Genomic DNA, 27765 nt, shown 5'->3' with positions numbered 1-27765 from the left:
CTGGATTCGTGTTTGCTTTTGTTGATTTAACCCTGATTGTCTCTGCATGTTTTGGCAGAATAACCATTTTTGGCGCTGTGCTCCTGTCCCTTGAGCGAGCCTGCTTCTGTCATGCCCTACAAACAGATTGTTGTGCATCGTAAGCTGTTTCCCTTTTCTCAGCTAGCAAGACCCAGGCTTTGCTCCACACTGTGGTGTCCTCAGAGCTGCCAGACCCACCTGTGAGAGTACTCTCCACTGGGAGAACATCCAGAAGGAGCATCCAGAGAGAAGGTCCCATGACCCAACCCAAAAAGCATGCTGGTGTGCCTGACCTGGTCAAGCCCAAGTATGAACACCGTGTGTTGGACAGAGCGCAGCCTTGCCCGCTGCAGCCTTGTCCCAGGCCTACCACACCCAGTGTGTTGCCTCATGACAAAGCCTCCTCTGGGATTCAGGCCGGATTAAACTCCCATTGTGCAGCTGTGTGTTGAAAGCAAGGCTCATGAGCATTATCCCTGCTTGGGACTGATAGCAGAGGTTATCCAGGTAGGCATAAACACCCCTGTCTGTCTGGGAAGTGTGCAAGGCACTTGATCAGTGTGCAGGCATGCAGCAATTCAGGATAGCAAAGGAAGGGAATAGCCTCCTGGAATGCTGTCCATGAGCAGGAAAACGCATAATTAAAATGTGCATAACTAGCTTGTGTTTTTCCCTTAACATGTGAAGTGGTTAGATGTAATCCTGCAGATCACTGAGGAGAGCGCAGGGGAGAGGGAGAACGGGAGCTGACCAGTTATTAGGGCATCTATTAGAAGCTTTTTGGTTTTAAAATATAAAAATTGTGAAATGTTGCTTGGAGCTCACAGTTGAGAAAGGAAGTTGCTGGAGTGAAGGGTGTAGCTCCTCTTTGGTGAGAGTCAGGTTGTTGATGTCCATGTATATTATTGAACTGGGCTTTTCCAATAATCTGCTCCAGTATCCTTCAGAGACCAGTCCTAGTCATTCCAAGATGCCTGCGTCCAAGGAAGTTAGACAGTGTTTGGGGCTGTGGAGAGTGGTTTAGTATAAGAAATGTGTTTGACAGGTATGTGCAATTGTTCTCATTATGCACAGTCACTTGATGGAGAGGCAGAGATGGGCTTTTCTGGCAGTAGTGAAGAGATCTCCTGATACAGGAGGCGAAAGCTTACCTGCTCTTTCAGTCTGTGTTTCCTCAGCGCCCGTGCTTTGCCAGCTCTGGACTTCTGCCCCGCAGCTCCAGCCAGCAATCCAGGCCTAGTGGGGACCAGTGGGCTGCCTTGCTTCCTAGGGTTGTGCATGGCCAGGCTGAATGGAATGGGATTAGCACACCCCTCAGGCTTGCAGAGCCTGGGATCAAAGGCCTCTTGCTGGCAGTCACTGATGGAGAATATCATCCATTATCTTTGTGTCTGATCACTTCCTAATCTCAGCACTAGCTGTTTGAACAGTTCCTCTTCTGGATGGTGGGGACTGAGGGACAGGGAGGACCAGGGGAGGAACACTAGCAGAGCAGGGGCTGATCCCTGGACCCTGACCTCCAGAGTAGTATCCTGAGGCTGAATATCCTCCTGGAAGTAACACAACACCTGCATTGCAAAGGGAGGGAAACACCACCTTTTCACAACGTGTAATTTTTCATTTTGCTCACCTCTGTTTTGCTGGTTTTTGTTCCTCTGCTCTGTCAGATTCTGGGTCTCACTCTAAAACTGTACCTTTGCCTGCACAATTATGCCCACAGGTAATAGGAAACCAGGGTTTCAAAAGAAAACCTGATCCCATTGCTAGATAATAGCAGTTTCCTAAATAAATGTGTGGTTGCCCGGGGGGGTGAGGTTGTTGCCAGATGCACCTTTTCTTGATTGGTGAGAACAAGAGATGACGCTTCCTGGCGTATAAGTGCAAGAGAAAACACGGGAGCACAGATAAGCACAGCAAGCGAGCCACCTGGAAGGAAGAGCTGAGAAGGTGTTAAAGCAGCTGCCTGCCATGGCATTTGGAATGCTAATCTATATTTTGCTGAAAGGTAGGTTTGGAGGAAGCTTTTCCATGTCATAAAATCCAGGGCTTTGTTGAACAATAGTTGGCCTCTTCTGAAATAAGCAGCGGGGTGGGAAGTGTGCAGAGACATTGCCAAGCAGAACCACTTCAGTTTGAAACCCAGATGAAATTTTAACTGGTAGGGTATAATTTAGAATTCTTTGAAAAGAATCTGCTTAGACTGGTGAAGAGATGTAAGGTTGTAGTATGTTACACATACCTGTGTCGTAAATTGTGTAAGATAATAGAGTGCAGAACAGGATGGGTTTGTATTTGGGAAATTTGCAAAACCGTATGTTTGCTTTCTCACAATCATAATTATGCCGTGGCAAAAGGAAGTTTGAGGCAAAAATGTTTTAAGTGAATTGTTATTATATTGCTGCCTTGTATGGGGGTTGTATGAAGTGCATGTTGTATGAAGTGCTTTCTAGGTGAAATGAACCTTGAATAGATATACTGAGCTTTTCTGTTCCAGTAAGCATCTATTTGCATTACACAGCAATGGGGGCACTGAGTGAAGAGTCAGCTATTACTGCTTCATCCCTCAGCACAGACTTATGGAATAATTGGACAAAAAACAACGCTGAAGGTATTGCTTTTTTGTTCTGTTTGCTAATCTGTCAATTAGAAAAAAAACCCAAACAAAAAACTCCACCAAAATCTATGGCATTAGCTGCTGTGGTGCTCCTGTCACTTGGACACTGTTGGATTTGTGTGATTTATTTGTGGGATGAGCTGCTTTCTTCATGGAGCCTTCGAAACCTCTCCGTACTCAGAGCTGCCACCCAGCTGGGATGGGCTCTGTGATGACCAGCTGAAGGATCATTTAACCCAAGTCAGCTATAATTTGAAGAAGACAGGGCTAATTAGGGTAGATGACCTGTGTTTCTAATGGCAATTTCTGTTACTTTTACCTGGTGCCTGGTTTCCATCTGTCTTCAGTGTGCACCTTGGTGTGCAGAAGTGAGAATGAATAAGCACAACTTCAAGCTATACCTCTCATGACTGTTACTCAGTGGTTTCTTTCTTTGTTGCAGTTTTGCTTTTGGCTGTCGTGGCTTCCACAGCCCTCCTCAGAGTGCTGGCTCTCTCCCTTGTTCCTTTCTTTTTTTCTGACTGAAATGTGAACTCAAGCTCTTTGCCTGCCAACATGTGAGAGCAGAGCACTGTTTATCCTGCCAGCTGCATTCTTGATGTTACTTGAGGTGCTGGTGATGTCATTGCTTTGGGAGAGCTCTGCGATCTGGGTCGGAGGTTTTGGCAGGTCAGTAAAGGAGGAAAGGGTTCTGTGATACTTATTAATGTCTTTGCACTTTAGAAAGCACATAAATATGCACGCAAACCATCTGCTGTTTATTCTAAGTCCTCTCAGGATGTCTTCCAAGCTTTCCTAGTAGATCCATAAGATTTTTATTTTTCTTAGAACAAGTCAAGCTGCTTTGTTTTTGTTTCTGATCTGTCATAGTGGTACAGTGTTACATATACATTCAGCCATACACATACTGTATATGTGGGTTTCATATATATGTACTTAAAATATGTATGCACACACATATGCATGTGAAGTCAAGAAGATGTTGATTTTTGCCCGCAGTACTTTGGTTTAGCAGCTCAAGCACTGTGGTCTGGTTTAGTGTGTCTGTGTGTGACACGGTTCTTGCAGAGCTGCATACAGCAAACAAGAGGATAATGAAGTGGAAATATGTTGTGGCTCATTAAGTGTCCTGTTTGTGTTGTTTCTAGAAAGCAGCAGTGATGGGTCATGTTTTAACAGAGAGGAGACTTATTTACAGGGTCACAGCCATGTCTGTAGTTGTCCTGTGAATCTTTATGACAGCTGGGGCCATGGTAGTCAACAGGATACCAGCATTTCCCTTAGAGAGTGTTCCACTCAGAGGTAGAAACAAATTCAAAAACATTCAAGCACACGTTTATGTGAAGAGTTAAAAGTATATTCCGGTGGGCCTTTTACAAAGCCACAGAAAAGCTAGAAAACAGCATTTCCAGAAGGAAGCTCGAAAAGAAATGCCACCAGAAAAACTGGCTGAATCTCTCTGAAGTTTCCTGGTAGCTCCTATTCCTGTGCAGTGTAAGTTTATAGTAAGATTTACAACCGGGGTTCATAATAGTGGATTCTAAAAAAAATGAATTCCTGGTTCAGTATCCACTGGAGGAACTGACAGTTTCTTGTGGGATTCAAGTCCTCTGGAGACTGAGGTGCAGTTTGTGGAAAATCACTAATTTCTGCTCAATCCCTTTGCCTCCTATTTACAAGATCATGTCCTTTTTCCTTATTTATGTTACATAGGCTTTACTTGTCACCAGCACTGGGGATAGGGAATGTTAGGCTCAGTGATCAGCTGTGGGAGGGAGGGTCATGCAGAGGAGGTGGGAGGAATGGCATGGCAGGAATACAGAACTTCTGACACAGTTGGGGCTGAAACAGAGCCTTCACAGCAAAATGGACAGCCAGGAGTAGGGAAGGGCTTGGTTTCACTGGGGAAAAAATGGGATCGCTTCGTTGCTGTCAGCTGGTTTTTCCATGCAGCCTGTAAAGGAGGCTCTGAACCTGTGGCTGACCCCTTCCCTCCTTCCCTCCCCTTTTGGACTCTCCCGTTCCTCTCCAGTGCACCATATTTGAGGGCTGAGCTGTCCTGGGCTTACTGGCTGACTCTTTGTTGCCAGTCTGTCAGTTTTGGCAAGCCCAGGCTTCCAAGTGCCTGTAGCCTGGATTTCATGTCAGCTCTTGCCAGCTGTATCTGTTTGAATGACTCAGTTGCAGGCAGCTGTCAAGTGCTTACACTGCATGTTTCGCTCTCTTCACGTGACATGAAAGGGCACATGGACGTGTTTATTCCACAGCTTGTTTAGTATTTAGGTGGACAGTATGATGGGAATTAGCATAATGCTCTGGGGTGGGTTAGAAAAGCGTTCTTTTTTGTTTTCAAGACTCATTCTTTCAGAGGTCAGTTGTACTTTTGCAATGCCAAAATAATTAGCACACGCAGTTTTTGTGTGTAGACTTAATATCTGATCTTGCAAACCCACAATGGACCAAGCTCTTCCTCCTGACAGCGACGGAGGAATGTGTTGGTCTGTCTCCTGCTTTCTAGGCAGACTGCTGTTCCAGGCTGACCTGGGATTCTAATAACAGCAGCACTCAGGGAAGAGGATCACGGGCATGCACAAAGCAAGGTTTCCTGCAGGCGTTGGTAGTAGAAGGCTGCCACCTCTCGGCAGTGCTGGTGTGAGTGAGGAGGGATTCAGGATGTGGGAACCCAGGCGGTGGAAGTGGGAGGTGGCTGGGGATTTCATGCCTCTGCAGTGTGGATTTGTACCTTCCACATGTTTCTTTTGTTTGTTTGTTTGTTTTTTCTTTATGGCAGAGATAGAAGTGAAATATTAAATCTGTGCAATAGGCATCATCTCAGGGCCTAGCAAAGAGTAGTACTTTGGGTGGCAGGAACTGCAGGTTAAAGGCTTAATTTGATGGGTTATTTTTAGTGATTTCCTACTGCACTTTGTGCTTAAATGGAGATTCAAAACAGTTGGTGCCCAAGTGTTTGAGGTGAGTCCTGGGGAAAACATGAATGTGCCACTGCCTATTTTCTGAAACTCTTCCCTGCAGAGCTTTGGTCTGCAGGTACATTAGGCCTAACTGAAAATGGGATTTTGCAGATCCCCTGCATCCTGCATCTCCTTGGCAAGCCCAACTCTGCAGCTGTGTTGACCACATGCCTTGTTTTCCTTTGTGCTTTCCCCATCAGAGAGTAATGTACAGTCCTCCCGTGCACAGTAGTGTCACCCATCTCTTGTCACAAGACCTGTCTTTTCTTCCTGACATCTGTCCTCTCTTAACTTCTTCCTGAAGTCTGTCCCTTCAAGGCCTGTCCTGTGCTGACTGTGCCCTGAGCCTGTCCCTGGAGGTTGTCAGCAACATTCTGGGAGCCAGCCAGAGAAGAGTCAGACCTGAATTCTAGGGCCAGACCAACTTGTTCCCTTTCATTGTGTTTCTAGGGTCCACAGTGTGAAGAGAAACTTGTGATTTTTTTTTCCCCTTGCAAAAATGGGTAAGATGCCCTTTTCTCAGCCCTTAGAAGTTAGTTTTAAAACAACATGTGTTTCTTCCACCTCTGTAGCTTTTCCTGAGGAAGTGTAGTAAACCAACATGGCATTTTTCAATCAGATTTGAATTGTTACTTGTTCTCCTTGAGTCCTCTTGCTAAGCTGGAAGTCTGATGACTCTGTCAGGTTTGAGAGGGCACTGTTCTCAAAGTAGCTGTGTTTGATCTGAGTATCAGTGATAGCATCATGCCTTTTGGGTGTCCAAACCACATCATTCACAGCTGAAGTTGTGAATTGCCTCAGCTAGAGCAGCTGTCTGCCATCGCCTGTCATCTCTGTGATAAAGCTGCAGAAGGAGGAAGAAAAAATCAGCTTAGTAGAAATCTCCCCTGTGTGCTCTGCCATTAAATGTCTTGAACTGGAATATGATGTGGAATTTAGGGGGGCAGTGGTGTTACTCCTGAAAGATGTGTAGTGGAATCATGAATTGCCCATAGGATTGCTTGAGGCTTCTGTCCATGGCAGTGGTTCTATGTAGTATCTCCAGACCTTGATTCAGCACTTAGTCAGAAAGGAAGGGTTCTGCTTGCTGTACCATTGTTGTGTCACTCCGAGCAGACCTTGTCACCTTCCTGCATGATGTTATTTTTCTTGTGGTCATAACTGAAAGCTGGTGTTGACATGCACTTGGTTAGGAAATCACCTTCAGCCACCACTAAAGCAGTCTCCTGAAATAGGAAGGCATTGCTGGGACACCCCACCCCACAAGTGATTCCTGTAACCGAGTAGAGGGACCAGTTGGAACAGATGCTTGCAGTGACGGTGAAGCTTTGGAGCTTTCCCTCCACTTGCCGCACCCCTGCTCCCGTGGCTTCTTTATTCCCATTTGAGCCACCATGGCTGAGAAAAAGGTAGCATTTTCTGTGCAGGAAGTGTGCCTGCTGACATGGAATTTGTATGAGTTCAGAAGCTAGGTAGCCATGGACCGAGCTTTTTGCACAGGAAGATCATCCAGGCAGTCTTGGGGGCTTACTAGTGTCATTGGACACTCTGCTAACATTAGAACGTGGAGGAAGGAGGGAGCAGTCCCACCGTTCATCCTCCCTCATGGCTGCAGAGCTGGCAGGCAGGAGTGCTAGAAGTGCAGTAGTTTATCTTGTGAGCAGGAAAAGAAAAAATGAATTAAGTATTAATTTGAATTCAAACTGGGAAGGATACAGAGAATAATGCAGTGCTCTTCATGTGTCCTAAACTCCTGCTATTCCTGGGATGATTTTCCTATTTGGATTGCAGGTTGGATAATGTGGATGTTACCCCGGATGAATCTCCCATTATCATGTTTGTACACATTTGTCAAGAGCAAGCAACTGATTTACAGTTTGTGCTGTCTCAAAGCCGTGCTGGAACGTCTCAGCAGCTTGTTCTGTTTTGTGCTGATTGAATCTGCTCTCGGACAGAGCACAGTAAAATCGATGTATTAAGTGTTTGCTGCACACAATGGCTGTTCTGCTTCAGTTGTGAAAGTATATTCAAGTGATTTTTTTGGTGCTAAAGTTAACATGACTTTATTCTGTTTCACAGTGGATTACACAGAGCAGCCAAAGCTCTTGAAGCTCATGCAGACCTGCCTTGAGGAACACCACAGCTATTGTATCAACGGGCTCTGTGCTTTCCACAGCGAGCTGAGGAAACCCATATGCAAGTAAAGAATGCTGCTTTTTAGTATTCTCCAAAACTAGCACTGCCATTGTTTCTACCTGCAGGGTACTAATGCAGCTTTTTAGTGCCAGTCAAGTACTTGCAAGCTTAAAATATGGCACAGACCCGAGTGCTGTGGTGGCTCGGGACTGCTAAAGAGGCTGTAGTGCTGTACTAGTGTAAATGGACTAAAGAAGGGAGGAGGGGGATTCACAGCTTTGGAGGTCACTGCCATGGTGCCATTTCAAATCACAGCTGGTAAGTAGTAGAGGAATAAGTAAATTTTCACAGTTGGCAAGAGGAAGGGGACAGGATCTTCCAAAATGTCAGCTGCAACTTCCTTATTCCACAAGTGCCTACAAACCAATTGGGACCATGGTGTCCTTAAAATTCTGTAGGATCCTTACTGGGCAACTTTGGCCTTGGGAGACATTGCAGCAGGTAAGGATCATCAGAGCACAGTGTTCTTAGTCGACACCCTGCACCATGAGGGGATGTTGAGACTGCATTGCTGCTGTGACTGCAGTACTTGAGCTAGCTTTAAACTAGATAAACTGGGGCAATTAGTAGTCTTGGTGGAGGGAAGAGGTTCTGACTGAGCACCAGGTTCAGCCCGTCCTCATTTGGACTTCTGGTTTGTTTAAAACTGATGAAAACTAACACGCGTCTGAAATAGAAAGCATAACAAGTTCTGAATAACTTTTGCATGGTGTGTATTTATTTTGTAGGTGCCTTGCGGGTTATAATGGAGAAAGGTGTGAACATTTAACACTGAATTCATATGCACATGATTCTTACGAGCGCTACATAGCTGTGGGAATTGGTGTAGGAATACTGACCAGTGGAATACTTGCCATCATCTACTGCTACGTAAGAAAGAGGTACGGGAGATCTGGAACCTTCTGATTGAATTAATCTGAATTAATTGATCAATCAATTGAATTAATTGATTGCAAAAATATGAACTGGAGGGCTCTGGGAGTGTGTTCTTGCCTGTTGCTCATCTGCGGTGTGATCTTAAGGGAACTAACACTCTACCTCTGCTTTCCCTTCTGCCAGTGGGTCAGCAGTGTGATTGTCTGAAATGCGGGGCTTGCCTGGGCTGCCTGAATGAGTTAGATGATTGGACTTTGGTTCTGTTCAGTGTGCTGTGCTTTTGTCTGATAAAAATCACAGCATGGTGTCCATTTTAGATGCAGGAAATTGAAATCCCCCTACAAAGTCTGCGTGGGTGAGACGGCACTGTGAAGGTCTGGCACTGGGACACTCACCAGTTTGCCTGCAAAGGAGGGGAAGGTCTGCTGGGAAGGCCCCCCTGCACCATCCGACAGGTGCCCCAGCCTCGCAGAGGAGATGAACTCGAGGGAATGGCAGAGGAGGATGTGAAGGGAACTCCTGCAGAACTGACAGGCTCCGTTTAGTGTTGAAGAAAGACCTCCTCTCCTTGGTAAAGGTGGCTCATGCTCAGGTCCAAGCAGCTGAGGGCACTGGCAGGCCTCTTGACGCTCTCCTGTGGTTGGTGTTTGCCAAGGGAAGGACCTGGTTGGTTTTAGCTGTTTTCAGTCATTTCAAGCCCTAGAACAGTGTTCCGCTTTGGTCTTTTGTGTGTTTTGTTTTGGTTTTTTGTTTGTTTTTTCTTCTTTTTTCTCCTGGAGGAAAAGCACCACCTCTCTCACAGTGGAGCTGTATTCTGGACATCAGGCACTGACCAGAAAACATTTGGATTCTGATTTTGGTGTCTGCTGGCTGTGTGTGTGGATAAACATCCCTCTTTCAACCCAGCTGTTACCTCCAGTGTAATGGGCCAAGTACAGGCTTCTGCTGCCATAAAGGACAAAACCAAAATGCTTTGGACTGAGGACAATGACTGGTTTGCAAAAGTTTTCTTAAACTTAGGAATAGAGACTAAGCAATTCCTGGAAAATTAGATCATGACACCTCTGGGCATGGCATGCTCTCATTGTTTTCATGAGCAAAGGAACCAGGCATCTTTCTCAAAATGGATTATGGAGTGTGCTTCTGACAAAGAACCTTTCTCATCCCAAACATCATCCAGCAGCTCCTCAGATCCATGGAACTTCAGGCAGAACATTGCCTTGCTGCACCCTGATTTCTGCACAAGACTTCAATTTCTAGAGAAGCTGGAATTTTTTCTAAAACTTCAGTACACAGGAAACAGACTACTCCATTCTCACATTATCAGCACAATGTGACCACTCAAATAAGAAAAAAAATTATCTTGGGGATTTGGTTCTACCCTGGACAAACATATCGGATGCTTGGCTCTCTTCATCTCATCTACAAAGAATTTCAAAGGTACAAAGATTTTGTTCAAAGAAAAGAGAAGAAAATTGATTCTGAAGATGGTGGCACTAACTGGGACTTCTCAGTGACAGCTGGAGTGTTTGCCAGTGCTGACGAGACTGGAGATGGTTCTCAGAGGTTTTCATTTCAGCTGTTGTACGTTTTAGACTCACCTGCTGTGCTCAGTCATCTTCCAGAGAAAGGCAGTTGGTACTTGAAGATTTTGTGGGGTAATATCAGCTCCTAAATTCAGGTGACTTGCTGAAAGCGCAGTTTCTTTGTTATGTGAATTAATTTTCACAGCAGGAGGCATGTTGCTTGTTGAAAAAACTGTGTATTTGTGAGACTATGGTGACAATTCTGATATGTGAATGAAAGGTGGAGTTTGAAAGGGTTAAAAGTGCCTGTGGCACTCAAGTGGTCTGGAGTTCAGGGGGCTTCTTCCATGGGGGTCCTGGTCAGTAGCTGAGCCATTTTGGCTCTCCATGTGATGCCAACAAATAAAACAGCACATCACTCACTGTTTGGAATCCCACATATCAGAGGGAACAAGCGGCACATGCCTGGATTGAGACCAGTCCTTTCCTCTGCACATCAACATCAGCATTTTCCAACTCAGCCTTTTTGTCTTCTTCATCTCAAGTTAAATCCTCAAATCTCTGCATTGTTTGCTCCTTTCCATTCTTCTGACCTTTTATAAATGTCCACTGCCAGACAACTTGTGCTCTTCACAATTTTCAACTCAGCTTTCAGTAGTGGCCCCGCCGTTTTCTGTGTCACACGTGTGTAGTGAGAGGGCAACGATATGTGAATTACAGTCTGTGTATCCACACTGAGGCACAGACAAAAACCACCCTTCACCCCTCTCACATGGAAATACCTATTGAAAACATGCATGCTGTCAGGAAAACACAGGTGAGAGATCTTTATTATCGATCTCAGAGAAAATTTTAGAGCTAAGTATCCAAAGGATGAAAAACCTCAGGCTTTTTGTCAGGAGTGCATCTCCCTCTCAAGAGTGAGTTGTCTCTTCCTGTGTGCACGCTGCCAGTGTTGGATTCACCCCCCGGGGACCAACCCTCCTCCGTCGAAGAGGCTCTGTCTTGGAGCAGGCACACACCTTCCTCAGGGGGTACGTGCAGTTGTTAAAGAAGTTCTAAGGGCGGGAGTTTGAGCAGCAGGACATTGCCTTGCCTAAAGAAAGCTGTTGGAGAGATGGATTTGGTTTGGTTTTAGCTGTTTGTATGTCCTCTTACTGATGTTTTTTATACCCTTAATGTACCAGTGGCCAAGCAGGTACCTTACAGGATATGGGAGTTGTTCTTCAAAAGTATTTACTCATTGCAGTGAGACATTCTGTACCTATAGAAAACACACACTAAATTTTTTTTCATGTTTAGTTAAACGTAACTGAACAGGAAGGTTTACTTCAAGGCCACAATTTACCAGGAGACTACATAGTGAAATATGTTTTTCCAGTTGGCTTTCTGGCCCAAGGCAGCTTTGGAGGGGCTACCAGTGTGAGTTTGCTGAGATTTTTTTGTTAGTGGAAGAAAAGCTGGAGAATGAAACACCAGATGAGTGTGTGCCACACAAAATGAGACTTTGTGTCAGGGTAGAATGAGAATAAAATGGAAAGACAAAGATGAGCAGAAGGAAGGAAGCAAGCAAGTGGAGGTCTTTGCTGTATTTTAGCATTCTTTGTCCAAATGGTGTCAAGGCTTCCAGAACTGGGTTCCTCCCCACCTGGGTGCTGTGTGCCCTTCACGCTGAAGCACAGGCTCGGAGCAGGCCCAGGCTGTGTTTGAGGCATCCCTGCCTGCCTGACTCACTGTGCAGTTTGGTACAGTGCCCTGGCTGAGGAAGCCTGCCCTGCCTCAGATCGCTGCGTGGAGTCAGCCCTGCTGAGCCCTGCCTTGATCAGTGACAGATGCTGCCAGCCTGGTATGGTGTGTTGCTGCTTACGGTGCTGAATTTCCTGCAGAACTGGCCTGTCAGAGGATCAGGATCATCTTTCCTGGCTCATTTATCAGGCTCAGAGCCCTTCTGTAATGGCATAATTAACAGAGTTGTAAACTTCTCCTTCCCATTCTAGCTGCACGTGCCAAAAACTGTCATTTCAAGAGGAGTCCCTGTGTTTGTGTGGCTTTTAGGCTGGCCTGCCTCAGCTGTGAGGGGCACCAGCTCCACAGGGCCGAGCCAGAGACATCAAAGACCAGGACCAGCCTTTCCAAAGGACAGAACGCTTGCCCTGTGCATGATCCTGGCTGGTGGAACCATACTGGCTTTTCCTGCAGCACATCTCAAGCCGAGTTGCCCTTAAGCCACCCAGCCCTCAACCTGCTTCACTGGCATCTGCAGCCGCTGTGCAGGTGTGCTGGGCTGTGACTTGAACACCTCCCTCAATTCAACACCCACTTCCTGCTCTGGCGTGTGGGTGGCCTGCAGTTACTGATCCCAGCAAGGACTGTTTCAAACAGGGAGGTGCAAGCCTGGGGAAAAAAGGGCTGTGCTTTCCAAACAGTCCTTCCTGCCAGGGCACACTGTGGGGAACAGCGGTGCCGTGATCGCACTCGGAGCTGCACTGGCACAGGAGCACCTGGGCCAAGAGCCAGCCAGCCACTGCAGACAGTGCCAGAGGCTCCTGGAGAAGGTTTTTGAGCTCTAGTGGCAAGCAGGTAGGTAGGAAACAGTTTTCCCTTGGAGAAGATTTTGCCTTGTTCTTAGTAACCCCGAGTATGTTTTGATAGTGACACAGCAGGGTTTCTGGTCCATCCCACTTATAGTAAAAGTACAAATCCGGTTTACACTACTGCAGCCAGCACAAGGCTGCCTGTCATGTGGTCTGAGTGTAAGTCCTGCTTTGTGTACTAAGAACTACCTGTAAAACTGGTTACTTGCTAGTGACTCTCAACTTCATGCAAAAAAAAACCCCAAACCAAAAATCAAACAGAACAAAATCAACCCCCCAAAAAATCATATGGCTCTCAGCAAAGTTTTAGAGCTTTGTAATTCTTTACGCTCATTAGATGTTTTGTTTAATTTCTGGTCCATGAAATACACTGTAGCTTTCAAAGCATCCCACAAGGAGAAGGCTAATTTGGCAAAATAATTGATATAACTAAGTTCAGAAAGCTCCTGTGACCCCTGAAGTTCTCAGTCCGTAATGGATTTGTCTTTAGAGCATCCCCAGGAAGCAAAGCAGTGCTTCAGGAATAATGTGCTGTGGAGAACTAAGACAGGGAGGGATTAAAGTCACCTGAAGGAGAGGCATCAAACTTTTCCAACCTCTTCAATAACTCTTCCGTGAGTTCTTTTAAGAACTCCAGTGGTGCTCTAGTAGGTCAGTAACACAGCAGCAGTGCTGAGAGGGGAAAGACGGGTCAGTCTTGGTAAAGTGCAAGTTTCATGACAGCACGGTGGCATCCGCAGTGACTTGTAGCCGCTCATATCTGTCCTGAGCCTTGCTCTGAGCAGGGAAACGCCTGTAGAGGTCCCTATTGCACTGCAAATTCAGGAAACCAGCCGGGACTCCTCCTTTACGACCCAGTTAACAAACAAACAAACAAAAAAGTGCAGGTACTCATTAAAAGCTCAGTGTGAGTAGTCATTAATTATCATGACAGCAATAAAATCTTGTGCTGGGACTCGACGTGGGGCTGCTCCTACTCTCGCTGAATTGACTGGGAGCGAGAGCAAGTTCTGTGAGCAGCAGATGGAGGTGAGCACAGCCAACACCGCTGGGGTGTGCATGAGAAGGAAATGGGCACGGGGCTGCTGCTGGGAGCGCCGGGACTCCTGACCCCTTGGCCTCTTGGCTGCACAGCTGGGAAGAGCTCGCTGTCGTGTGGCTTCGGGATTAGGAGTTGAGGCACAGGCTGGTTTTGGCTGAGAGCAGAGTTTGGCTTGCTGTGTAAGGCCAAGGCCTGTGTGGGCAAGCCCACCTCTGAATGAGAGCTTGTTCAATTCAAATTAAACTTCTCATTTAATTTTTATAAATATAAACATAAAATTTGTCTGCGACACACAATTTCACAAATTAGGATTAAAACTGTTTTAAATGCTTATTCTCTGGAGCAGTTTGGGATGAGCTGAACTTGGGAATCGAGGCATGCCTTACATAGCACTTTGGAGGGCATTTTCCACTTGATAGTTTGCTGGGTTTTTCCCCTATTGTGGAATTAGGGCCACTTGTAAAATGGAGCTTAGCTCTGAGCTCAGTTTTCTAACTCGTAAAAAGGTCAGAGGTATCCAAAGGCTAGGTTTTGACATTGTCCATGCCTGAAACGGAGTAATTTAAAAGCTAATTTTTAATGATAACCTCATGTTGAATTTATCTGGTGATATTGGCAAGCAAGTTTCCTTGTAGAAATTCTCTCGTGGCATTTCTTTTTAACAATATTTTGTCCTTTAATAAGCAAAAATGCTGTTTGCTGTACTTCAAATTCCCGATACTCAAATCTAAAGCTGAGTTTCCTGGCCAGGACTGACCAAAATGCAGCATTGACTCTGCTGATGAGAGTCAGGGTGTTACTGAGTACAAATTGATGTGCTGTTACCTTCAACTTCCCAAGCTGAGGGGCCACACTGAGATCCAGGGATGGGAGTGTTGGAGCTTTGTCACTCCTTGAAATCTGTAACGCTCTTTGCTTTTTTTAATCGTTGTTCAGGTTTTTTTGGTTGGGGGCACAGGGGATGCGGGAACCCTTCCTCTGTCCTCCGTGTTCAGTGCCGTGGTGCAGAGATGCCTCTCCATAGCCCCCTCTGACTGAGAGCACAGCCAGGGCTGTGGAGAGGACAGGGCCGAGCTTTGCAAGAGCATCTGACTAACCGAGGCAAAGCTGACTTGTTTGACATCATTTCGGTGCGTCAGGCTGGGTCTGTTTGTGTGCCATTGTTGTGGCAAATCCCATGATGAACGCCGTGCTATTGACTCCTGCCGGCCGTTTGACGGAGCGCGGCAGCGGATTTGGCCGTGAGCGCTGTTCCAGGAAGTGTCTTAAGAGATGCCAACACCAAATTTAAAGGCTGTGGGGCAACAGCTGGGCCTCTCGGGGAGCTGGGGCAGCTTTATGTCATGGGGAGGATAAGGAGCTTCCCTTGGGTGCATCCCTGCTCTGCGGGCCCCACAGCGCAGCAGCCACCTCCGGGTGGAGGTAGCAGGGCAGGGTGAGTCAGTGACACGAGGGGACCCCGAGTTACGGGCCTTCCCAGAACACACACAATTTGGCTGAGAGTTCTGTGTCTGTTCCCTTCATTTCAAGGCTGTGACATCCCATGTTCATGTGCATTTCTTGGAGGGATGCTGTTGAGGAGGAGAAACTCAAGGAGGGCCCCCAAGTGGCCTTGTCTGTGTCTGTGGGTTTGGAGACTCTCAGCATCTCAAGTGTTGGGTTGTTGGGTACAAATCTTTGTAGCTCTGGCATGACATTTGGTGGACATTGGCAGCTTAATCTGCCTTATATCTCAGGATGGATGGCTCCTGAGGTGCCCTTTCGGGCTGTCTGGGTTTGCCAGAGTGAACCAGCACACTGAATTGCAGGCAGGACTCCTGAGGAGCTGAGAGACAGGAAATTCTCTTGCCCTTTCCCCTTGCCTTGTTGATACTTCTCTTGACTTTGGTGGCGTGTTCACGGTGTCTCACGTGCAAAATACATTTGAAAGTTCTCCCTCAGGCATTTCTCATCTGTCTCTAGAATTCCTTCCTCCATCACTAACTGCATTTTCCATCAAGATTACAGCAGGAAAAAAATGTTCTCTATGGGCTAGGTGCTCCCCTATGCATGAAAAATGTGTGCAGGAGCCAAGAAACACTAGGAGTTTGTTCCTGATTGTTCCCAAGAAGAATGGGCAGTGACGCAGGCGAAGGGCACGACCTTACACCAACACACACACGTTCTGAGGCCTGCACAGAAACAGCTGTGCTCTCACTGCAGCACTGAGGAGTTTGGGGTGTCTGACCCAGCTGGGTGTCCCCTCGCATTCCTCCCTAACCCTTCTGGTCCAGCGGGGGCAGGTGTCTCTCCTTCAGGAGCAAGTGCCCGGATGCAGAAGGAAGCACCTCGGTGGGCTCTGTGTGGATGCTGCAGAGGGGCATTTTGGCCCTGGTGCTGAGCTCTGCCAAGGGCTGAGCTGCTCCCTCTCTGGAGAAACTGTAAAAGGTCTTGTAGGGCTGGGAGGAAAGATGGAGCCTGCTGTCCTTGCTTTCCTCTCTGTCACCTGACCATGTTTGCACTGGTATGAAGTCCTTGGTTCCTTTAGGCAGAGGGGGATTCCCCTGCGTTCAGTGCCACTGTAAACTTGCCAGGTGCCCTCGTGTAATTCAGGTGCCATGTGCAAACTGCAGCCTGGAAGGACTTAAAAGGGGTGTTTGATTCCAACTAAGGGTTAATTTGATTGCTTTTTAAACTATTAAGGGTTTGTGACATGTAATGGTGCAATACCTCCACTGAAGGCTTTTCCAGAGAATTATTCGTAAAACAAGGATCTGTGATTTTCCCAGTTAGCTCTGGCCAAACTCCTAGCCCTGCTGCAGGCTGTAGTAAAACAGTTGTTGACTTCAGTGGGTGCAGACTTGGCCTACTTGCACCACCTTGAATCTTTGAGTATTTAGGCATTCATGGCTTTTAAATGCAGTGGGATTCTTAATATTCTCTTTTGTTTGTGGTGGTTTCTTTAATAAGAAGTACCATGATACATAAGAAGAGCAAGGTGAGAGACACAAACCAACATGACACTCAGTAACAGCAACTCAGAGATGTTAAGTGTGCTTTGAATGCTACTTGAGGGTTAAAAAACCCTGAATGTAGGAGGAAACTCAAGGGCACTTGGCTCAATATATATGTGTATATATACACATACATATATGCACAGTTTGAGTAGAGCCTGTTGAATTTTCTATCAGCTTCATCAGCCTTTGGAACAGACTGCAAGGGGCTTGGGATTCCTGGGACACAGGAGAATCTGGCCATGTCTGTTCTGTTGGAGCTCCTGCCTCTCCTGTTCATGCAGATAAAATTGTAGCAGAATTAACGTGGATTTTGAGCAGTAGCTTGTGGAGTAACTCGTGGCACTGGGGGGAATTAGATTGAGTATTTTCACAGGATTTTCCCTCAGTGATCCATCAGTTGTTCATGCCTGCCACAGGGCTGCTGGGGGCTGTGCACTGTCCATAGTTTCAGTGAATTGAAGCGAGACTGCTTCTCTCCCTCAACACAGATAGTTCTGCCTGTGTCTATTGAAAGAAAACATGACACTAATGGGAGCCAATTTCTCTTTGTCTTCCAAACACTGGAATACCTTTAAGGCTGTGCATTGCCCCTTTACTTGCACATCCTTCCATCAGCACTTCAGCAGTGTGCTGGCCCATGCAGAATTCCTGTTCTGCCAAATGATATTTTCTGTGCCCAGGTGCCATGGAAATACCTGGTCAAATATTGACAGAGGTGCCCTCTGTGTGTGTGAGAGAAAATCTCTGACTTTAATGTGAATGCCGTACCTTGTGCTGATGCAAAGCTGAGGCTCTCCCTTAGATATCAGGTGGTTTGGTAATGCTGAACAGCAAGTTTGTCTTTATTTCTCATAAAAATTATCTTTGTTGACCTGGATCTCGGGTTCATGCAGGTCAGTATATGTGCAGGAAGTCCTGCAGAAAGCATTTCAGTATCCTTCAAAGAACTCAGGGAAACACAAACCCAAACTCAGCAAAGTGAGGGAGAATTGGCTCCCCTGTGCCCACAGCCATGTCCCTCCTGAGCCCCATGGAGGGTTTGGAGCTGGAGGCTCTGCCCTGGCACAGGGGCAGGTCTGTATGTGAAAGGTGCAGATCAAGGGCTGCACAGTCCTCATACTCTGTGCCAAATCTCTAGTCCACGCCTTTCCACATGTAAATTCCCCCCAGGTTTATGGTCCTGTGCAGAATACAAAAATGATAATTATTAGAAATAACACAAAATACAATTCCATATGATTTAATGCAAGTCAGTGCCAAAGAAGTCCAAGCAAACATTTCATGTGTCATGAGGAGCGAAATGGCACAAAAGCAGCTTGATCTGCTTCACAAGGCCCGTTAGTTCAGAGGCTTCAGCTCAAACACGGCTCCTGTCTTTTTTTGTAAAGCAGCCTGAGTACCAGACAGGAGTGGAGCACAGGGACACTGGCACGAGGCCCTGCACGTGTGTTTGGTAGGTTGCAGACCCTGTGTGTGCCTTCATGCTGCCACCAGACAAGTATCCAAATAACCACAGGGATGCCATGGGAATAAAAGTGTCACAGACTTAGAAGGTAGTCCAGAGGGGCTGGAGGATGGTAAAAGCAATACTTAGTCCTTAAGTAATACTTTGCATCTGTCGATGGAAAACCAAACACGCTCCCAGTGTGCACTGTGGGGGGAGCAGACAGCATTACAGCAGCCAGCTGAAGTTATCCAGCTGAAATTATCTGGAGACTCCCCTGGCCTGTCACACTGCAGAGTAAGTGGAGGCTTCTCTGCCTCTGCTTTTGCCGCCTGCCTCCTTCAGCCCTGCCGTCCATAAACAACTGGGGGGAGTTTCGGGTGTTACTAATTTTAATAGAGTGGTTTTAAGTATGTTTTGCCTCTGCGGAGCTTTCATAACATGTAGTAATAGAGGCTTTTGGCAGGAGCAGTAAAGCAAATTGCTCCCACCCTCCCTTAGCATGCGGTAAGCTGGGTCTGTCCCAGCAGCCACGTGACTGAGAGTGTGAACACGGCACAGCACCTGGGGAGCTGGGAATGCCCGTGTGAAACACGCACGCTCCGTGGCCAGCACAGGAGCACCAGCCTTCTGCTCTCCCACGCTCCCTGGGCCCGTGATCTCTGCCAACTGATGCACTTCCCTGCAACTGCTTATTTTGGAGATGAAGGGAAATGTTCTCTCACTGGGGATGCACATCCTTGCACCATGGTTGACTCTAAGCCTTAATTTGCTTTGCTTTTGAGGGCTTGCATCAGACTTTCAGGCACTTTTGAACAGAGACATTTGTGTTTATCTGCCTACCTGGTAAGGGAAAGGTAAGCAATTTTTATGCTTTAAATGCCTGTCATATCTCCCCAAGGGCATTTAGTTATCTCGTTCCTTAGCTGTAGGTACAGTTGTAGTGGGTGTAAGTTACAGCTTCCTCCTGCTTTATCTGCAAAGCAATCTGGAGCCCAGCTGAGTTCAGAGTGCAATATGCAGGGATTTGCTTTAGAACAAGTAGTGCCAGGACTTCACACTGCTGCCTTTTCCCCCTGGTTTTAAATTAAACACCAAGTTCCTGATGATTTCCTTCAGAGCGAACACCTGCCTCATGTTCAGTGTTCAGTGCTAATGGTGGGTTAGAGGGGTGGAACACAGGCATAGTGGCAGTAGGGGTGACACCAGAGCAGTCTGTGCCCCCCATAGGAGAAAAGCAGAAGAAAATGGGGTCCTGTCTATGAAGGTTTTGGGGACAGCAGACCCTCTGAGGTTATGTTGGGAATCAGACTGAAATGAGACTTGTTCTAGTTTTCGCTTGCTTGTGACATGGCATATGAGTTTTGTCCTTTCACCAAGGTCTGGGGGAAGCGGCTGAATGCTTTGTTGGCATCTGAGCTGATGCAGCAGTTATAGCCTGGAGTTACAGTTCTTCAAGGCACTTATTTTGGAGCTAAGGACATCTTGTCAGACTACTTGGCATCAGTGTGCTCCCGGTAGTGGGTTATTCACATGTGAATTAGCAGCAACACAACTTTTGCTTCTACACCAAGGGTTCTTAGTGTTTTTCTGCTGTTGGCTTCCAAGCTGGAGCTTCCCTCTGCATGCAGGCAGCTCCTCCATCCCCCAGAGCTGGCTACCTAGTCTGTCAAATGTGAGCTAAACAGGGTAGATGTGCCTTGCTTTTAATACAGTATTTAGCTCAGCAGGAACTTTGAGCTTTTCTCTACCTTTGCTGAGAGGCTGTGTCCTGAGATGGACTGCCAAAGAGTGAGAGGTTAGTGTTATGACTTCTTCTTGAAAGGTATCTTTAGATTTACTGCAGAAAACTTGCTGGATTATGGATAGGTATCTAATTATTGACCATGAAAACACCCTATTCTGCAACACTGAAGAAGAAATTCACGAGAAAATTTAGATTTTTCTATGTGTGTCACTGTCTTCATTCAGCTGGAATGGGTTGTTTATATGAAGGAGAAAAAACCCCCTACCTCCAGGTAAGATGTAGCAACAAACACTCATAGCAGTGCAACACCCTTGCCCTCTCTCCCCGAGTGAGAACTACACAGCATAAGCCCTTGGGAAATGACGCCAACAACAGTGTATCATTTCCTTGATTTACAGTTCCCCGGCAAATGCTCCCAAGATGCACCAACTGCTTCAACACTTTGTAGAAGCCATGAAGTAGAACCACTGAGGGCACTTGTGTGGTCAGTAAGACTTGTGCAACGTTCCCAGGGAAGCCGTAGCAGAGAGAGACTTGCAGCAGGCGGGCATGTATCAAGCGGGACCAGTGCAGCTGAGGGACTTCCGGCAGGATATTTACAGATCCTTGATATCCTGTTTATGGGAGCAGTGTAAACAATCGAAGGCCGTTGCCCAAAGGCTCCGATGTTATGTCGATGTGCGTCAAAGCCAGCTGCAGCCCCTGCGGTGCAGTGGGCAGCTCCCATGACGGGTGGCACGGCAATCGGAGCTGCCCCGCTGTCATTAAACGCGCAGCAGTGTGCAGTGTCTTACGTAAGGGGCTCTGTGAGACAGGAGGGAAAAGCTTGCTGAGGGACCCCTCTCAGCCTGGTTAACCTGTGCACCCTTTAAAGTGTCTGCTTTGGGAAGATGAGTAATTAGCTTTGTGTACAGTAGCTCTTCCTGGAAATCTCTCACCTGGTTCACAAAGGGGAATGTTACAGGAAAGGAATAGGGGGAAGGGTTGAGGAGGCTGGATGGAGACAGAAGAACAGGACTATGCTCTGCACAGGCTCTCGGGTCTGGCATGTTTCACCTGAGACAGGCCATCTTCTGCACTGGCTTAACGGGCTTCTGGCTGATGTCAGGCTGGGTTTCCGCAGGGTAGGTTAGTCTGGGTGTGGAGCTGGAGCGTGAGTGCGTGGTGCTTGCAGGGGTGACCTTGGCTGTAGGCACCCTGCAAGTCAGGGTGCAAAAGCATCTCATCCTGAGCATCTGATGTGCAGCCTCACAAGAAAGGAGTTCTCAGGGATATCTGTTCAAAATCCTATATAGGAACTGTTGCTTTTCAGGAATTCAACTAGGTTTGGAGACCAAACCTGTGTTTTAACCTTTGGCTGACTGTCCCTTATCCATAGCCCTTTATTTCCTGTATGAAGGACAAAGACCCTGCAGCAGGGGGATTGATCAAGAACTGCCAGCCGTAGCTTAGTGCTGTTCTTAATTTAATAGTAATGCTGATCTAATTAAACCCAGCCCTGACTTTGTCTTGTCCCACTTGATTTGCACACATGCGCTCCGTGTGTCATAAGGAAATTTCCTGCCTCTCTTAAATAACATCAAGTGGCAGGAACGAGGACAAGGGGGTGGATGTGAAGATTCCACACAGAGGAGTTATCCGTGGAAGTGTCACAGTCAGCCGACTGGCTGCTGCCACCTCCCCCCCAGGACATCCAGTTGCAGATGTCCCATCTCCCATGCACACTGCAGGCAACCAGCACACTCTGTTCCCACCAGTGGGTAGGTGGACAAGTTCCCTAGAGGTTAGGCCTAGGCCTTCTCCTCCTCTTGGCCCTTGGACAAACCCACAACTCCTTGCTGAGAGAGCAGAGAAATGGGCAGGGGCTGAACATCTTTTATTTTGCTTTTCAGTGCATGAGGAATCCAGGCTGCACTCCTGAGATGGGTTGGGGAACAACCAGCTCTGACCAGAGAACTGGAGTCTGTCTCCTTTCCTGGTGGCTGCCAGCAGCCTGACCTGCATACAGAGGAGGAAAAACCTGTGTTGGAGGCACATGGTTTCCACTTGTGCAGGAGCTCTCCCTGCCCTTCTCAGCCCCACAGAGGCCTAAGGTCCTTCCAAGTGGTTCCCAGTTGGTACCCAGTGTGTGGCTAAGTTGGCTAATGCATTTCTTTGGTGTGTGACCTAGGAACAGTATCTAGGGAGACTTGGATACCTGAGGTGATGTTCAGACCATTGATGGGAGGAGAAGGTGACTAGAAGATGATGTCACATAGTCTTGATCATTCCCAAACCAAACCCCAGAGGTTTCCACATGCCATGTGACTCATGATTGACTCTCAAGAGTTGGTGGTACTGAATTCACTGGAGATCAAAGAATATGGAGTTTTATAGCAGGTTGGGCCCAGTCAGGGAAAACACCGAATGGAAACATGGTGTTGAGTGTTGCAACCCCAAAGTATTCCTGGTCAGCTTCTCTCCCTTCTGTCTGCATCTTGGCAGACAGAGAGCATGAGATCCAGCCTGGCTCCCAGCTGATGCAAGCTGCAAGAAGTGCTGGGGATTATTTTTGCTGGAATTGTAGGAGAGCTTTGTTCGGGACCACAGTGTCCTAGTTTAAAATCTGAGTGCAATGATGAATTGGGCACCTGTGTTTATAGGCTCCCTGGGGCAGGTTGTCTCATCACCTCTGCATGCCAACAGCCAGCACAATAAAGGCCTGATCCTCACAGCATTTTTTTTTTTGGTCACTTCAGTAATAGTAATGATTAACAGTAATTATCAGGACAGTAATGGGAGTGTCCCGTGATGCTGGTGGATGGGGGAATTCCACCAAGCGCATCTGCTCCCTTGCCTAGCACTGGTTACCAGGCCAAACAAATACACCGGGGACCCATGGCGCTTTCCTAGATTTGGTTTCTGGAGCATGTGCTGGCAAAGCTGGTTTCAGGTGAATTGCTGTTTACTCTGTCATCCCTAATGACACACAGCTCCTGTCCGGGGTGCCCCAGCTCCCTGTGCGCGTGGCTGGCGTGCAGGTGACGCTCTTGTAGCCAAAACGTGGAGGCTGTGGACGGCTGAAGTGCTGGTGGTGGAGCAGGGCCTGGAGCACAGGGTGAGTCACAGCTCAGGGCTGCTCCTCATTCAGCAGGCCAAGCACAGCTGGGAAGTGCCCATCAGGCAGCTCTTCCTTTGCTCCTACGTACTTGATATAGATGAGCAAAATATGTATCAAGGGCCAAAACATGCTTGCCAAGGGGATTGGAGCCAATGTAGCCGAGGCCTGCAGTGACCAGGGTTCCCAGATGGAGCAGGGAAAAGGCAGGGGCTCTGCTGATGGCTTGAGTGCAGCATATATTGCTTAGGCTTTAGTGCAGGCCTTAGAGGCTGGCCCTGTGCTTAGCAGGTCTGTGCTTCCCAGCACAGTGCTGCCTTCTTGTCCTCCCCATGCTAGCGCCAGCTGTCCCGATGGGAGGTACAGGGGAGGGATGGAAGGTAGCAGTGGAGAGCCCACAGCCAGGATGGACTGCTATGGAGAAAGCTCCACAGCAGCTGGTGAGTCACACCAGTCCCCACAGTGGTGGGTTTGCTGTCATTTCACTGTCCTGAGGTGGATGGGCAGAGCTGTTGAGCGGGTGGGCCATATGGTCATCCACCAGGAACACACTGTCACGTAACAGTTTCAGTTCTCTTGGCCACTGAGCAGGGATCTGAATGCTGCACCCAGGTGTGCACGTGGTGAGCTGCCAGAGAGGGCAATCTTTGTGTTTGCATGTGTTCTGTCTCTCAGTGGTTAATTCTTGCCTTCCTGGAGAATGAGAAATGCTGTGGAAGGGATGACTTTATGAACTCAAAAGAGGTGTCGATGGACAGAACAGCGCACAGGACTGATGGGCGAGGAGCTGGTGTTCTTCTCCCAGCTTGCTTTCAACTGCTACTTGCTGTGGGAGAAACCCCATTTCTTCCACCATGGTCCTCGCATATTCTAAACAATTCATCTGGAGTAAGGAGAAACAATTACTGGATATATGGGCAGTGATATGGGGGAATTGGGCTTGCTAACATCCTTTATAAGGGTACAGATAAAATGCCTGCACAGGTTGGTTTAGCAGCAAGTAAAGGCAGAAGCCATGGAAAGACTTCAAAAATGAAAAAGGCTACAACCCCTTGGAGGCTAAGAAATCACTTAGCATGGAGCACCAGGCTGTAATTAGGAAAGGGAAAACACCAGCTGAGCATTGTGAAGCTCTTGCTGCCCATGAGATGTGTTGAGCCACTCAGGAATTGCCCAGGGGAGAGTAATGGAAAAGTCATACAAGCCAGAAGAATGAAGCTTTAAAAACTATCCTCTAGGGAGGAATCCAACATGAACTGGCAGACTTGTCCACTTTTCACTGCCGTCTTCTGAGATGGAGGACAATTAGCTGTTTGGGCTTTTTCTCCTTCTTTTTTAAGTTGTTGGTTAGTTAGTACTGACCCAAGAAGTTGGCTAAGAAATCAATGAATTTGGGGAATTGCTTTTTTGTTTTCATAGCAAAACATCTGTGTTGTCCTGTAGCTTTGACCTCATGCTGCATTTACAGGAAGAGACATCGGCCACTTTCAGCCTTGGGTGCAGTGTTTTGAACTCTCATAGTTTATAGGAGAGACTGGTTGTTTAAGAACATTTGACCTAAATTCATCCCTCAGATTCATGGCAAATTTGAGACTGACCTTTAAATGGAATAATTTGGCTCAAGGTTTTTCTTTACTCCGTTTCTCCAGACAGCCACATCTACGTATCGCTGTTAAGTACATTCCCTTCTTAGGGCATTTGTGTTCCCACGAGCCCCAAGCTTTTGACTATTTAATAATTTCATAGAATAACTTATTTGGAAAGGCCTGCTAAGATCGTTGGGTCCAGCCATTCCTCCAGCACTGCCAAGCCCACCACTGAACTGTGACACTAATACCACATCTACACATCTTGTAAATCCCTCCAGAGACTTAATATTCCTTGCGTAGTTCAAATAAAAATGCTTTCAAGAGTGAGCTGCACTCCAATTAACATCCAACTTTCTGAGAGTATTTCTTGAGTATCTCTCATGCTGTGCAGTGAAAGCTTGCTGTATGTAAAAATCTGTCTTGCTGTTTGAAAAATGTTGGCTGATTTTCCCATGAATTTATGAAAATACTGCTTTTGGTTACTTTGTGCCTGTGTGTAACAGTCTTGAGTGCATCAGAGCAGGACTAGGAATGATCTTCTTTCAGCTTCGAAAATGCTTTCTAAAAAAAAAAAATGTTGATTTTGCAAATAGGTCTTGTTCTCAACAGACAAAACCAATGCAGATCCATCCTCACAGTAGCAATTCGTAAAACTGGGTGCAAGTCCTACAGTAAGTAGGTGAAATAAGTGATGTAGTCACTTGTCATGTATGGTTTTAGTTATGTAAAAGCATGCAGATAAAATGGCAGTTCATTGCTGTGAACACGTGTATTCTTCTACAGCAAGTCACCATGAGGAAAATAGAGGCCAGAGAAAAATCTACATTTAACCTGGTTTTCTTCCTCTGTAAGGTGAGAAGGGTGTGTTGTTGTAGAAAGTGCTGTGTGTCATCAGTGATAGATAAACTGACAGACAAAGCTCAGTCCCTACCCTTGCAATAGTCACTGCTGTGAATCTGCTGCTCCGTCCCAAAAGGGGAGAGGAATGCTTGTGACACTGAGAGGGGCTAAAGCACAGCGTGGACTTGAGCTGAGCCTCTGTGCTTTGGGAAGAGAGGTTTGCTTTAAAGGCGATTATTCAGCCATTGCAAGGTCATAAAAGCAAGTCAGTCTTTCACGCAGGTTCTTAAGGTATTTCCTCATATTCTTGTTACACTTTTTAAAGAAGAAAATCCTGAAATGTCAAAGCATTCAGGGGGCTACTCAATGCTCTGGTGGCAAGGGGCACAAATCCATCAGTGCCTTGCCCTGGGTGTGCCGGTTCACCGCGGCTGAAATCAAGGCCAGCAGCTGATGCTCTGTTGCCCAACCAGTGCTGCCTCTCAGCGTTGTACAGACATGTCACTCCGTAACCAGACTGTGGGATGCAAGGAACCTGCCTCACAATGACCCCATTGATGCAGGAAGGCACCACGCAGTGTGAACAGCCTCTTGGAAAAAAAACTGGCTCTTGAGGTGTGTGCCAACCTTATCCCAAGAATCAGCCTCCACGTGGAGGAGGGGATGGTGAAAGCCGCACGCGGGGATGCTGGGTGCGAAATCACGCACCGTGAACTGAAGCACATGACAGACAGATGAAACAAAGATGTGTGCATGATACTTGTTTTCCATGTGTTCCAATCCGAAAGAGGAAATTCCAATGAATTGCTCCAATTGTGTCAGCGTTACTTGGTATCTGGGTACCGGTACAAGACTATAATTAAATGTTGCCTTTCAGAGGATAAATCATGCAGGAATTTAAGGGTAAAATTAATTATAAAGTGGAATTTCTACGGTGATGCTGCTTTTTAAGGCATCTGTAAGCCTACACACAGAAACACTTGGCTAATAACTGCAATTCCTTCCTTTACACATTATGACTCCTGAGAGAGCAGACAATAAAATCCTTAATAAGGGGCATCAGTCCAAATTAAAGAAGCAACAAAAACAGTCACGTGGCATGAAAAAAAGATACCATCTACATGACATGACTCCAGCGCTGGGGGGGGGGAGAAGGGGAATGAGAAAAAGATTCCAGCTATATCATGTGCCACTTACTGTGGAGGGAAATCTAAAAGCTACTTTCACACTGAGCTTTATTACTTTTATCCTGCCACCTCTCCTACTATTTAGGTCATTAATAAGTTGTGCTGACACGCAATTATGTTGTAACGTGCTGCCTTTTTTCATTTCAGCATCTGCATGCCTCTGTAGACCTAAGAAAATGCTCCCAAAATTACAAGGAGTATGATTTGTAAGTACCTCATCTATTCCAGCCCCCTTAATTAATGCTTTTATTACTTAGAACTGCTATCTAAACATGGAGTTATGGTATATCATATTCTGCAGTATCTTCTACAGTTAACTCTCTTGTATCAATAGCTGCTTATAACATGGAGAAACTATAGGTGCCTGAGTCATCAGTTGTTCCAGTGCACCTCAGTGCCAGGGCTCAGACTCCTTTCACTCTGAGATAGGTTAAATTGGTTATCAACATGCCTTTATTGACGATGGAAGGTGGTAAGGCAGGGGAGGAGGATTTTTCCTGTAAGAGGAAAAGATGTGACCAACATTGCTGAGCAGTTTGTTAAGCCAAAACACACTTTGTATTTCAGGCAAATGCATGCAGAAGGGATCTGATGGTGGGGGATCCCTCACCATCCATGGTGGGCTGTAAGCACCGAACGAGGCCTTGCCTAATGTAGCGATGAGAGTGCGTGGGCTTCAGTGGATTACTTGCATTTTTCCCAGAAGTAGCTGTAACTGGTTGGCTGCTGTTTAGGGAACTGGAAGATGTGTTGCTTCCAGGAACTGCTCATGCTACTGGGCTGTGACAAGGCCAAAGGCCGGAGGGGAAACGTGGCATAAACCCCCCCTGAGCTCGTGACCATTGCAGGCAGCCCAGGTGCCAGGTGAGGTGCTGGCATTCCTGGGGCCTGTGCTGTAACTTAATAGACCATTTCTGCCCCTGGCCCCGGAGCTCCTTGGCAGCCCCACGGATGTGCTGAGGGTCATCTCAGAAGTGCAGGAGATGGGAGATTAGGGATGGCAGCAAGTTTCCCACTGCCCACC

At 46.9% G+C, this 27765-nt stretch overlaps 1 protein-coding gene across 1 annotated transcript; it reads left to right on the top strand.

Moving 5' to 3' along the window:
• Nucleotides 1–827: 827 nt before the first annotated feature.
• On the top strand, nt 828–11773 carry EPGN (epithelial mitogen). Its single transcript, XM_008929287.2, has 5 exons — nt 828–2026; nt 2540–2629; nt 7687–7807; nt 8532–8684; nt 8997–11773. Exons 1-5 carry the CDS (start codon nt 1990–1992, stop codon nt 9049–9051), a joined length of 456 nt encoding a protein of 151 aa, XP_008927535.2. The 5' UTR covers nt 828–1989; the 3' UTR covers nt 9052–11773.
• The last annotated feature ends 15992 nt before the right edge of the window (nt 11774–27765 follow it).

This window comes from Manacus vitellinus, unplaced genomic scaffold (genome assembly GCF_001715985.3).
Source record: "Manacus vitellinus isolate BGI_N305 unplaced genomic scaffold, ASM171598v3 scaffold_73_pilon, whole genome shotgun sequence".
Lineage (NCBI taxonomy): Eukaryota > Metazoa > Chordata > Aves > Passeriformes > Pipridae > Manacus > Manacus vitellinus.
The sequence above is the reverse complement of the archived record's forward strand: the minus strand, read 5'-3'. Positions and strand labels throughout refer to the sequence as shown.